Raw genomic sequence first — 14214 nt, forward strand, 5'->3', positions numbered from 1 at the left:
TAAAACAATATATATATATAATGTTTGGGGGTTTTGATAAATTTTCTAGTAAAAAAAAATGATGATTTTTACATGTAGCAGAGAAGTCAGAATTGGCCTGGGTGGGAAGGGGTTAATTACCATAAGTAATAGACAAATAATTATTATATATTATTTTAAGGTAATTTACTATATTTTCAAAATCTGTACTCAAGCAGGTGGATTAACAGACAAATTACTGAAGTTTGAAGTTATAACCAGAAATTTCACAGTAAATAGATAAATAATAAATGATTATCTTATAACATAATAATATATGATTTAGCTCGTACCTTTTCATCAGCAGAAGATTCTCATTCTCCCTCCTAACTGTGTGAGAAAATCATGGGATTGTGGGTAAATCTTATACACATAAACACATTTTTCCTTCTAGATAAGAGGCCTGGGCTGAAAGGGAGTGTTTGTCTTTTAGACACACCCCCTTCTATGACACTGCAGTGAGAGGCGTGCCTCCACTGCAGCATCTTTATTGGACAGCTGGGGCCAATGCTACTTTACCATTGGTCCAAGACTCCAAGCTGTCCATTGAGCTCAGTGCCTCTGATAAGAAGTGAGGAGAGGCTCTGTGATCTCATCCTCTCAGAGTGTGTCAGCTTGTATTTAACCCCTTGCCTACTGGGCACTTACACCCCTTTCCTGCCCAGGCCAGTTTTCAGCGCTGTTGCACTTTGAATGACAATTGCGCGGTCATGCTACACTGAACCCAAACACATTTTTTATCATTTTCTTCATACAAATAGAGCTTTCTTTTGGTGGTATTTAATCACTGCTGGGTTTTTTATTTTTTACAAAAAAAGACCAAAAATTTTGAAAAAAATATGTTTTTTACTTTTTTCTGTCAGTAAATTTTGTAACGAAGTAATTTTTCACCTTCACTGATGTGCGCTGATGAGGCGGCACTGATGGGCGCTGATTAGGTGGCACTGACGAGGAGGCACTAATATGCTGCACTTATGGGCACTGTTAGGCGGCACTCATGGGCACTGATAGGCGGCACTGGTGGGCACTTATAGGCGGAACTGGTGGGCACTGATAGGCGGCACTGGTGGGCACTTATAGGCGGAACTGGTGGGCACTGATAGGCGGCACTGGTGGGCACTGATAGGCAGCACGGATAGGCGGTACAGATGGGCATTGATGGGTGGAAATGATGGGCGACACTGATGGGCATTTATGGACAGCAGTGATGGGCATTGATGGGCAGCACTGATAGGTGGCACTGATTGCCAGCACTGACTGGCATTGCTAAAGAGCACTGATTGGTGGCACTTGTGGGCAGTGGTGAGCACTGATTGCTGCCACTGGTGGGCACTGATAGCTGGCATTGGTGGGCACTGATTTGTGACACTATTTTCCAATATTGATTACATTCCTAGGTGTTCCCCTGTGAGGAGATGCCGCTGATCGGCTCTCCTCGCCACACACCCTGTCAGGCGAGGAGAGCTGATTATGGCACTTCCTTGTTTACATGTGACCCGCTGTGATTGGACACAGCCGATCACATGGGTAAAGAGCTGTGGAGGCGAGATTGAGGTTGCGAGAGCGGCCGTTCTGGGACGCCATCATATGACGGCGTCCCAGAATGAGAGCCGCACCACCCCGGGGTCATTTGATGGTGGGCGGGCGGCAAGCAGTTAAACTGTCCGCTCTGTAAGTAGCTTCTGACAGGCTGAACAAGGAGCCCCAAATTTCCCAGGAAGCCGAGCTACGACCCTCGAAGCTCAATCTTCTATTTTTGTTTTGTTTTTTTACCTTCTCATGGCGGGTGAGGCTCTTCCTCCCCTGACTGCACCTACCTGCAAAGAACCCCAGCCGAGAGTAAAGGGTGGAAATGGCTCCTGATCCCCAGATTTGGCCAATGATGTCACCAATATAAATAGAATAAAACCCGCGCTATGTGTAACAACTCAAATACCTACAAAAATAACTTATACCGGACTGCTGCTGTAACAAAGGTAAGTATTCCCTTTATCAACTAGAAGAGCATTATGTGTCACAGCGCTGTCCTATTGTGTGTGCACATAAATCATCACAAATACACTAAAATATGTGGAGACATTCATATATAAAGTGCTAGGGGCTCAAATAATATTCTCTGCAGATCCACTGCTTCCACTTTACACCTACTTCATTTGTCTTATAATAATTGCTGCTATATTAAATAAACTAAAAATCTGTGCAATTTCATGTAATCATACAATATTTTGTGCTGAATATAGTGTTCTCTGCAAGTCCACTGCTTCCACTTTTCATCTACTTCAATGAACTTATTTTGCTCAATAAAATCCACCAATCAATGAAAAGTTGATAAGATGTAAAGTTCTCGGTGCTCCAAACTGTGCCAGCTGTAGTGTAGCCACGCCTTCTTCCACCTCTTACACACGTGATGGTGAGGGCGCCCCCTTAGTGGGGATCTTTATTGATTTGAGAAATTTTTTTGAGCAAAATAAGTTTGTTGAAGTAGATGCAAAGTGGAAGGAGTGAACTTGTAGAGAACACTATATTGAGCACATAATATTGTATGATTACATACATCTGCACAGGTTTTTACTTTATTTTATATAGCAACAAATATTATGAGATGAATGAAGTAGGAGCAAAGTGGAAGCAGTGGATCTGCAGGGAACAGCATCTTGAGCACAAAGCACTTTATGTTGTATAAGAATTTACACATGGTGTGGTGGACAGAGAGGGGGGTCTGAGAGGATGTTTGAGAGAGAGAGGGAGTGTGGACTGACGAAGAGAGGGGGGGCTGACAGAGAGGGGGGGCTCAGAGAGAGAGTGAGGGCTGAAAGAGGGGAGCGAGGAGGGAGATGAGTGAGACCCCTAGCCCTGTCCCTATCTGCAGTCCCTCCTTTGTCCCATTGTACTAGAATCTGTCTGCAGACCTGTGTGTGTATGATGATGATGTGATGGTACGGTACCTTCTATTCCATGCCAGTCTGTCTTCTTGTGAAGATCTGCTTTGATCCTTTCAGACAGTCAGCTGCTCCCGGCTGTCCTCTGTGTCCCAAATCAGCCTGTCCTCAGAGGACAGTCCTCGCTCCGGGCCTCACGTGACATTAGAGAGTGGAGGAAGTTTGATCAATCCATGCTGCTCTGGAAGCACGGGGTACGGTACGCTGCGCCTGCCCAGCTGCTTCTCACCTCTTCGAGAGGCGGAGTCTAGGAGGAAGAGGCGGTGCCGGAGGAGCTCTTCTTCTGAGTCCGGGGCTCTCTCAGGTCCGTTCCACCTATCTGCCCTCGGATCGCTGATTACTGCTGTGTGTGGCGATGGATGCCCACCTGCACCCCAAGGGCGATGTGGATTGATGCCATAGTGCCACTAGTGCTGGACCTATTTGCCCCCACTAAATGACCATCACACTGGGGACAGTACAACAGCGCCCCTTTACATTCTGCACCCGGCCCCAGGGTGGTGCCCCGCCTGCCTCCTCCCATGCTATGCCACTGGTCACATAGCCACCGGGTAGGGGAGGGGTAGAGGATGAGGCACAGCCGCACAGGCACTCACAAGCATCAGGTGCCCTCTCTCCTCCCAATGGAGAGTAGGTAAGCCAGCGGTTGTGTCTCCGCCCTAGGTGACTGCCTAGTTTTGCCTAGCGGTATCGCCGCCCCTGGGTGCACCCCGCGCACCCGTCCATAATCAGGATATTGCGTGGCACTTGCGGGTGTCAGGGAGCCACAGCCGAAATGTGGGAGAGTTGGGATGTCTGTTGGATCTCACCAGTCAGGAGACTTTCCTGTCATCCTACATGATCCCTTCTGAGGATTGTTCTATCCTTCCAAACAAATGTATGAAATCATCAATGCATAGCTCCCAACTGTTCCTGATTTCAAGGGACTGTCCCTGATTTGGAACAATGTCCCTCTGTCCCTCTTTCCTCCTCATCTGTCTCTCATTTTGGTTTGATCTTTATAGTTGTATATAAAATGCACTTTTTATCTTTCAAAAATTGTTTCCCAGTGCTAAACCTTTCATCCAATTTCTAAATTGCTGCATTTGTAAATTTTACCGGCCAGTGTAAAGGAATAGTAGTGGTAAAAAAGCACGTGTGGGTTTAACCAATCATTTTTTTTGGTATGATTCTCTTTTAAGGGGGCGCGGCAGGGTGTGTGTCTGATGCTACATACTTTTACTAATAGGTGTCCCTCATTCCCATCTCAAAAAGTTGGGACGTATGTCGATGAGTCCTCCTTCTATGTGATCTAGAAGATCTTGAATCACAATGCCTTTATGGCTGAAGTGGATGACTCAGTCTATATATTTTTTTTTATTGTTTTACAGCTTTTTTCACATTAATTATTTTATTTATATACAAGGAAATGTTCTTACTTTGAGAGATCTCCGCCACCATTCCTATGTAAACATTACATCCTTGCAATTTATGTTTTACATATTCATTATGAGTGGACTGATATGTATATTGTTATGCTTTTTGATATATTTTTGAATTTTCTTCACCAAAAAGTTCAATTTCAGGAGTTATGTTTTTAACTTTGCCCTGTTATACAGGAATGGTTATTATGAGACGTTTCTTGGGGCTGCAGTTCCTCTGAACTCCACAAGATGGAGATCTTACTTCTACCCAGACAGGAGGTCTCTATGGAAAACAGGAAGTGATGTCAGGTACAGACAGGAAGTTCTGGGTGAGAGGTGAGTCGGAAGGAAGTAGCGAGGAGACGTTGCTGGAAGAGGCAGTAGAGGAGGTAATAAGATCTTATTTTCTATTTACACCCAGTAACCCCCCCGTCATGTCCGTCCTCTTCCTCCATAGTCACTGTGATGTCTTTTATCTCCAGCAGATGATGATATACACACATATATAGTGTGGAAACCTAGATTAACCCCTTCAGGGGCAGAACATTTCCCCACTTATGGGGCCGGAACATTCTCTTCATTTTGGAGATAAATTCTAATAATATGTTCCTCTAAACAAACATCACTGACAATAAATAGACAAGACAATGACCATCCTGACCATACATGGCCTACAAAGGACAATTATTACACTACACAGGCTGTTGGTCTCTGATGGTCCTCTCACCCCACCTGCACATACTTTTCTCACCTCCTTAAAGGAGAAGTCCAGCTTGAGATCACTTGGCTGGGCTTCTCCTATGGGTTACAGGAGTACAATTCGTTTTGCACTCTTGTGACCTGTTTTCAGCAGAGAGCGGGATGAAGTCTTCTCTCTGGTGACATCACTGGAATCAGTCCAGGCACCGCATCATCACCACAATGAAGTCTGGATCTTCCAGGTCCCTGGACTGATGGCCATCTCAGCCTCTCAGCGAGCCACTGAGAGACTGAGACGGGCGCTCCCCACCCCTCCACATCTCCAGTGAGTGCGGGGGGCAGAGCTGTGAGAACCGAGCCATCGCAGATGTTAGATCGATCGGTTCTCAGTGAAGAGGTGCCGGGGGACCGATGCTGCATCCACCTAGGTAAGTATGAATCTGAAAGAAAAAAAAATCATACTTCTCTTTTAAGGACCTTCTGCCAGCAAGTGAAGGAAGCCTTCACCTCACCATTTCACCGTTCTAGAAATATGTTACAGGATACAAAATAGACCAAGAGAACAAACCCCTCCCCCCTGCTGTCCTCCTACCAGCACTGAAATAAAAATCACACACCAGTAATGTGCACTACAAGGTCCAGCCCAACAGACAGCAGTCTATGGTAACAGCATGATGAGGACAAATGTTCATTCCAACATACAAGGGTCCTGCAGCTTGTCAGATAAAGATCCGGGAAGATCCAAGGAGATTAAACAACAAAGAAATGACAGCGCGAGATCCTCATTAGAATGATGAAGTCATTTATTCCATAAAAACAAATAGTACACTTACATGTTATAATCTTCATAATCAGCATAGATGGCAGATGGGTTGTTATTGGAGAGAGCAAAACTGACTCCTCCCCCACAGTTCTGTACTCCACCAGCAGAATCCTCCTGCTATCCAATCCGATCCCTTCTCTTACTGCAGAGAGTGACAGTGACATCACTCCGATCAGTCAGCAGGCTGCCGGAGATTGGAGCCTTGCAGCCGGAGTTCTGGCAATTATCCTGATTAGCCGACAACTCCGACCAAAAGTCAGCAAGTTCCCCTTCCTGGACATCATGATGACCCGACATTGTCCTCACATCACTGCCTCAGAGCAAACAAGTCAAAGGAAGGATCGTATTTATCATTCCTTGTCTGCAGATCAAAAACCCACCGAATCCAGTTCAGAAACCAAACAAACCCAACATAGAAAGGGGAATATCTGATCCGGCAGGACAAGAGGGTCCCAGGAGCCCACAAAAAAATCAGACGCTAAATAGTCTACCTAAATGTGTTCCCATGGGGGGGAGTAGTTCTTATATGTATAGAAACTCTCCTATTACCCCCTCACATCCACATCCTATTATTGTGTAACCAACACCATCCAAATAATTCTTACTTTCATTTCCCAAAGTAATCCTTCTACAAGGAGACCTGTATAGATCAAATGACGGGACCAATGGGGATGGAGGAGGACCGGAGTCACATGACTGAGAAGATACTAAACCTCACCCTGGAGATCATCTACCTGCTGACCGGAGAGGTGAGGGGGATTCTGGGAGGTCACATGACATCACTCTTATCTCTATTAATAAAACACAGACCTGACCGGAGAGGTGAGGAGGATTCTGGGAGGTCACATGACATCACTCTTATCTCTATTAATAAAACAGACCTGACCGGAGAGGTGAGGAGGATTCTGGGAGGTCACATGACATCACTATTATCTCTATTAATAAAACACAGACCTGACCGGAGAGGTGAGGAGGATTCTGGGAGGTCACATGACATCACTCTTATCTCTATTAATAAAACACAGACCTGACCGGAGAGGTGAGGAGGATTCTGGGAGGTCACATGACATCACTCTTATCTCTATTAATAAAACAGACCTGACCGGAGAGGTGAGGAGGATTCTGGGAGGTCACATGACATCACTCTTATCTCTATTAATAAAACACAGACCTGACCGGAGAGGTGAGGAGGATTCTGGGATTCTAACATGATATTCCTATTGGTTCCTCAATACAGAGATTTCCTCTTGTGAAGTCAGGTGATCATATGACCATCACAGTGCCTCCATGTGACTCCCTAAAACCTGAGAGACACAACATGCAGAAGATTCTAGAAGTCACCAAGAAGATGATGGAGCTGCTGACAGGAGAGGTGAGGAGGATTCTGGGAATTCTGGGACATTATCCAGTAACAGACAAGGGATGTGTCTGGATGGTGACTGTATCATTGTGTGTGTCAGGTTCCTATAAGGTGTCAGGATGTCACTGTCTATTTCTCCATGGAGGAGTGGGAGTATTTAGAAGGACACAAGGATCTCTACAAGGACGTCATGATGGACAATCAGCCGCCCCTCACATCACCGGGTAAGAGGAGACTTTATTGTAAAGGAGAGAGCAGTACGGAGGGTCCACCTAGATCCCCCATCATCTGATAAACACATAGAAACAATGTATTCAGTCAGTGTGTGTGTTTCCTACAGATGGATCCAGTAATGGGAACCCACCAGAGAGATGTCCCCGTCCTCTGTATTCCCGGGATTCCACACAGGAAGATCACACCATCCCCCACCATCATCAGGTAGATGAGGAACAATCACTGATAGTATCATTAGGATCTGTACATTATCTGCATTGTTACCATTGATGTCATTTTTATTATATATTCAGAGTGTAAACCTGAGAGATTCTAAAGTTGAGGTTAAAGAAGAGATAAAGGAGGAGGATGATGAGGATGGGGTGATGGAGGAGATTCTAAAAGAACACAAAGATCTGTACCAGGACACCATGGTGGAGTCATCCAGCTGCAGAAACCCACCAGAGAGATATCCCCGTCCTCTGTATTCCAGGGATTCCACACAAGAAGGTCACACCATCCCTCACCATCATCAGGTAGATGATTGACAATTATTGGTAGTTCTGATTTATACACAGCATGTTTGTTACAATGAATGTTTTATTATATATTCAGAGTGGAAACCTCGGGGATGATAATATTGATGTTAAAGAAGAGTATAAAGAGGAGGATGAGGAGTATGGAGTGATGGAGGAGTTTTCAGAAGGACACAAGGATATGATGGAGCCACCAAATACCAGGAACCCACCAGAGAGATGTCCCCGTCCTCTGTATTCCCGGGATTCCACACAGGAAGGTCACACCATCCCTCACTGTTACAAGGTTGGTGGGATGGATATTAAAAAAACACACTGATAGAGATGTATGGATTTTTTATGTGATGTCACAATAATAAAGCTTATATCTTACAGATGATATTCTCTCTCATTTTCTTGGTTTAGAGTGGAGATCCAATCGATATAGAATTTGAAGTTAAATCAGAAGAAGAAGAGAGGTATGTGAGGGATGATCTGCAGTCTATGGAGGAGGATGGAATAACGGGGACATTTATAGAGGAGGACACTCCTACAGAGATCAGCACAGGTGGGTCATTAACACTAAATACATTCCTCCACCCATACTGCTCACTGATTGGTCCAGAGTAGGGCGGGGACTGGGTGATATCAGCCTGTAATCCCCTGGTCACTTTCCTGAGCTGTGTTCCCCGTCCTGTATTCCTGTATTTCTCTCGGATAATCTTCCTTCTCTGTGCTGTAGACACAATTTATGTATCTAGACTGGATTTATGGAGATTCTGGGGTTCAGCTGGCAGAAAAATGTTCATTTTCAAAATAGACGTCTAGCAAGATCTCTGACAGAACAATTCTCCCAGGATTACTTGTTCTGTTGTCTGCTGGCTGTGCCGGGTGGAGGGATATGTCTGTATAGTCTCAGACCCAAGTCACTGAGTGCAGTCTCAGGAGATGGGAGGCAGCGGTGTGGGACCTCTGCAACTTGTCTCATGTAAACATTTAATCTTCCACTGATTACTGAATACCAATATTATAGGCCTGACCCCTGCACTATATACTCTATATTGTACATTACATTATTCTGATACTATATAGTCCTATCTGTTGTATCTTATACAATATGTTGTACATTACATAGTCCTGACTTCTGCTCTCTGCCCTCTACCCACTGCTATATATACACATAATTTGTATTCTCTTATGTTTCACCCATATTCTACCAGCTAGACATTTTATATCTGATGATTTGATTGGAGCACAGACTTTTACATGTTGATAATAATGTGATAACATCCTCACACTTTTGAACCTTAAACAGAAAGTGATAATGAGTGAGGAGTCAATAACCCAATGATGGTGGTCTTCAGGATCAGTCCAGTCTTCATCTTGGTTGTTCTCCCCCCATCCTCACTCTCTGACCTCTGGTGGGGCTCAGCCCCGCTGTTATTCATGACTAAATCATGGACTAAATAAGGAAGTGCAGGACTTCTTGTGTTGGGAAGATGGCAATGAGTGATAGAGGGGGTGGGGACACTCGTCCTATAATCCCCTCATCACTGTCACTCCTATAAAAGACAGTTCTCGTTGTTTCCTCACTCTCTGACTAAGGTCCATTAATAAAGAAATGAACTGCTAGGAGATCAGAGGACCCATTTACTAGTTACCTTGAGGAGGGAATTGTAAGATCCTCAGAGACAAAGCTGCCTGATGTGGGCGGAGTCCTGGTTTAGGGGAACCAATCTGCTCATGTCTAGTAATAATCTTTTTATTTCTATTTTAGTAGATGGACGGGAGATGAGGAAAACCTCAGAGGATTGTCTCACTTTGTCTCCAGACTGTAAAGTAGAAGATGAGGACATCACACAGTATAGTCCAGGAGAAAACCCGACTACCTCAAATGTCCATCCGGCACCACACAGTGTAGATGGACCATCGTATTCCTCTTATCCTGAGGAACCTCAGACTGTGAGGGACGGTGCCGTCCTTCCAACAGAGAAGAGCTTTTCCTGTACTGAGTGCGGGAAGCGTTTCCATTCTAAATACAATCTTAATGTGCATATAAGATCTCATACGGGGGAGAAGCCGTATTCCTGTCCTGAGTGCGGGAAATGTTTTTCAGTGAAGTCCAATCTTGACACACATCAGAAATCTAACACGGGGGAGAAGCCGTATTCCTGTCCTGAGTTCGGGAAATGTTTTTCACAGAAGTCTAATCTTTACACACATCAGAAATCTCACACGGGGGAGAAGCCGTATTCCTGTCCTGAGTGCGGGAAATGTTTTTCAGTGGAGTCCCATCTTTACACACATCAGAGATCTCACATGGAAGAGAAGACAAATTCCTGTCCTGAGTGCGGGAAATGTTTTTCACAGAAGGCTAGTCTTTGCACACATCAGAGATCTCACACAGGGGAGAAGCCGTATTCCTGTCCTGAGTGCGGGAAATGTTTTTCATTGAAGTCCAGTCTTTACAGACATCAGAGAACTCACATGGCGGAGAAGCCACTTTCCTGTTCTGAGTGCGGGAAATGTTTTTCAGAGAAGTCCAATCTTTACAATCATCACAGATTGCACACGGGAGAGAAGCCATTTTTCTGTTATGAGTGTGGTAAATGTTTTGTACAAAAATCAACTCTTGTCAAACATCAGAGGTCTCACACAGGGGCAAAGCCATACTCCTGTCCTGAGTGCGGGAAATGTTTTTCAGATAAGTCCAATTTTTATAATCATCAGAGATCTCACACAGGAGAGAAGCCGTATTCCTGTTCTGAATGCGGGAAATATTTTTTAAAGAAGTCAACTCTTTACACACATCAGAGATCTCACACGGGGGAGAAGCCGTTTTGCTGTTCTGAGTGCAGGAAATGTTTTTCACAGAAGTCCAATCTTTACAAACATCAGCGAACTCACACGGGGAGAAGCTGTATTCCTGTCCTTAGTATGGGAAATGTTTTTCAGTGAATTCCCATTTTTACAGATGTCAGAGATCTCACATGGGGGAGAAGCCACTTTCCTGTCCTGAGTGAGGGAATTGTTCCTCACTAAAGTCTTGTCCTCCTGTACATCAGGGATCCGGGAAGTGTTTCTGTCTTAAATCTGGTCTTAATGTCCATAAACGCTCTCACACGGGAGAGAAACCACATTCCTGTCCTGAGTGCGGGAAATGTTTTTCAGTGAAGTCCCATCTTCAGACACATCAGAGATCTCACACAGGGGAAAAGCCGTATTTCTTTACTGAGTGTGGGAAATGTTCCTCACTGAAGTCCTGTCTTCCTGTACATCAGGGATCCCACACAACCCTCGAGGTGTATTAGTGCCTTGAGTGTGGGAAATGTCTTCTATATGAATGTTGCTGGACATCACAGCTCTCATGTGGGGAAGAAGCTCACCCTGATATACACCTCAGATATACTCCATGGCTGATCTTCATCATGTAAGAAACAGTTCATAAGGAGATCAGAGATCACCAAAGACATGGATGAAGTGTTGTACCGTGTTGGCCATTGATAGCAGGAGAAAAATAAAAATTAAGTCATTACCTTTCATTGGCCGAGTACATTTTGTGGTGTAAGATTTCACAAAAGATTAGAGGTCTGTTTATAAAAAAAATGTTGAATGAATGTGATTGGCATTCACCCGGCTGTGATGAATATTGGATGTATTTTATTTCATACATTGATTTCCTTGGCTCCATCTAGTGGCCATAATGTGGTATTGTGCTATTTTTATTGAGGTATTTCAGGAAAAATACCCCATTATGGTCACTAGATGGAGCTGATGGTCATAGGAAATCACTGAGGTAAATTCTGGCTAGTAGAGCCCTTAATTTTCATTTGTCAGGCATGGTTTGATTGTAATATCTGAGATTGGACTCATGTGCTTGTGAGTTAAGTAGACACTGAAGGATAAAAGTGCAATGGACGGCATTGGGAACCAGCCTCTGATGGAGACGACAGAGATGGGTGAAAGCGGTCAGGCCAGCGCGGCCCATCTCTGGACTACATGCCTTTGACCCATATATGGTTCTACACACTTTACAAGACTGCTGTTTTCACAGACAAGGGAGGACCTTCCCCCGGGACCCTGGACCTGTGGACTTGATGACAAGCTGATAAGTACAGTATAAATACATTTACCATTCTTTGGAAAGGACTATTACTTTTCTGGAAAGGATTACCTCTTCACATTGCTCTTTCATTTGGGGTGTGAGAGCGAGTCCTCATAGGGACTCTGATTGGTACAGTGAGAGGGAGGCCAAGGAGGACCATGTTCTTCTGGTTTTAGTGACCCACACATCACTTTATTGGACCCCCATATTCATTACTATTCCACTTGTACATCTCCTCCTGACCACTGTTACCCAGCAACCCCCCCCTATTTCTTTACACCTACCTTCCAGATCAATACAATCATCTACTTGTCCACCTTTTTCCAATGCAGATCGGAGAACCATTCATATCATCTCATAGCTTCCACTTTGTGCTTTGACTTTATCCATCCTCCCTTTTTCAATATCAGATCAACACTTGGGTCACTCTTCAGAGGTCGCTTAGACCTGGGGATATTATCCCAGCTGTATTACAGCATTTTTACAACTCCTGCAACTTGGGTGGAATTGCACCTCCTGTCCAGAGATGTCCTTTTGTTTTTATAGCTTTAATACTAATGTATGCATGATGTTTTTTAATGTCTTTCTTATCTTTGACACCAATAAATCTTTTTTTGCTAATCATGTTTGTATGGTGAGTGAAGTTCCATAGATATGTGCTACCACAGGCTTGGTTGTGCTATTACAGGTTTTTATGTCAAGTTTGCCATTTAATCTTCATACCGTGAGCTCCCATCCTCTCCTTTTCCCTCTTTTTTCATGTTGTCATTTTTACTCTAACGTTTTTGTGGTTATTCAATCCCCATATATTAGTATTGTTTCACCTTTTTTGACATACTAATTAGGTAGCCGGCACGCTGAGGGTCCGGCGTATATTTTTAGTGTATCATAAAAGTTATTTAAACAAACACTAATAAACCAGCCATTGATTTCAAATGGGAAATACTGCATTTGGCCTTTAGATGGCGCTAAGGATCAAGGAAATTAGCACCATCTAATAGTAAATATGGTATTTTCCATTTTAAACCAATGGAAACCATTCAAACAGCTCAGCAAAAAGTCTATCAACGTTTGTTCTCCCCATCCTATTCACACAGAAGGAATGTACATGCACTTTCCATGGAGGAATTGCTATGCAAATGTTTTATGAATAGACCCCTAAATCAGTTGTGTCACTAGGGGTGGTGTCACCCGGTGCAGAAAAAATTGGTGTCACCCCCCCCACCAACTATAGTCCCCCCTCAGTACAGACCCCCCTCCACTAACTACAGACCCCCTCTTTCAATATAGACCCCCCACTAAGTACAGACCCCCTCCCTCAGCATAGACCCCCCTTCCTCAGTATAGACCCCCCCACTAAGTACAGACCCCCCTTCCTCAGTAGATGTGAGTTCGATTTTCGGGTTGAACATCGGGGTTTTTGCCGAAGAACGAACATTATGGGGTGTTCGCAGGAAATTTGAGCGCCCGCGGATTGCCTCATAATGCACTGCAACATCGCAGTGCATTGCTGTATGATGATTGGCCAAAGCATGCACCTGACCTGCATGCTTTGGCCAATCCCAGCGCCCTCTGCTAAGAGAGCCATAATTGGCCAAAGACAGGGTGCCTTTGGCCAATCATGGCTCAGGGGGACTAAGTCTATGCTCCACACTATATAAGGCTGCCTACATGGCGGCCTCTGTGTAGTGTTGTTGGTGTGGACGGAGAGATAGCTTGATTTAGATTAAACAGGCAGGTTATTCAGTTAGTGGCAGTGTATTTGATATATATATATATATATATATATATACAGACAGTCTAGTATATATACAGTAGTATATACTCTGCATCCAGTCAGTGTACCCTAGAGATCTATATTCTACAGTGCATTCCATGAGGTATTATTTCTAATCTACCTCCCTCTCTGACACTCTCCTCTTTTGAGGCACATTGCATTCGTCTTTTCTCTCCCATTTCTCTAAGAATTGCTGTCATCTACCGGCTCCCTGGACCAGTATCAGCCTTTCTTGATGACTTCTCGGCCTGGCTACCCTACTTTCTCTCTGCTGAAATCCCCACAATCATTCTTGGGGACTTCAACATCCCTGTTAACGTTAACACTACTATTACTTCTAAACTTCTCAGTCTAACCTCATC

The 14214-nt window shown here is 44.3% G+C and overlaps 1 protein-coding gene across 2 annotated transcripts in view; it reads left to right on the top strand.

The window, feature by feature from the left end:
• The first annotated feature begins 4647 nt into the window (after positions 1-4647).
• LOC141122091 (uncharacterized) overlaps positions 4648-14214 on the top strand; it is a 531020-nt gene continuing 521453 nt past the window's right edge. The window contains exons 1-7 of one of the 2 annotated variants that reach the window (XM_073611895.1): positions 4648-4749; positions 6503-6631; positions 7120-7254; positions 7343-7466; positions 7583-7680; positions 7770-7991; positions 8071-8277. In XM_073611895.1, coding sequence (XP_073467996.1) covers positions 6536-6631; positions 7120-7254; positions 7343-7466; positions 7583-7680; positions 7770-7991; positions 8071-8277 — 882 coding nt within the window. In that variant the 5' untranslated portion in view covers positions 4648-4749; positions 6503-6535. The remainder of the gene's footprint in view (positions 4750-6502; positions 6632-7119; positions 7255-7342; positions 7467-7582; positions 7681-7769; positions 7992-8070; positions 8278-14214) is intronic. The other variant, XM_073611896.1, reaches the window with a different exon arrangement.

The sequence above is a fragment of the Aquarana catesbeiana genome, unplaced genomic scaffold, assembly GCF_042186555.1.
Source record: "Aquarana catesbeiana isolate 2022-GZ unplaced genomic scaffold, ASM4218655v1 unanchor240, whole genome shotgun sequence".
In the NCBI taxonomy this organism is placed as follows: domain Eukaryota; kingdom Metazoa; phylum Chordata; class Amphibia; order Anura; family Ranidae; genus Aquarana; species Aquarana catesbeiana.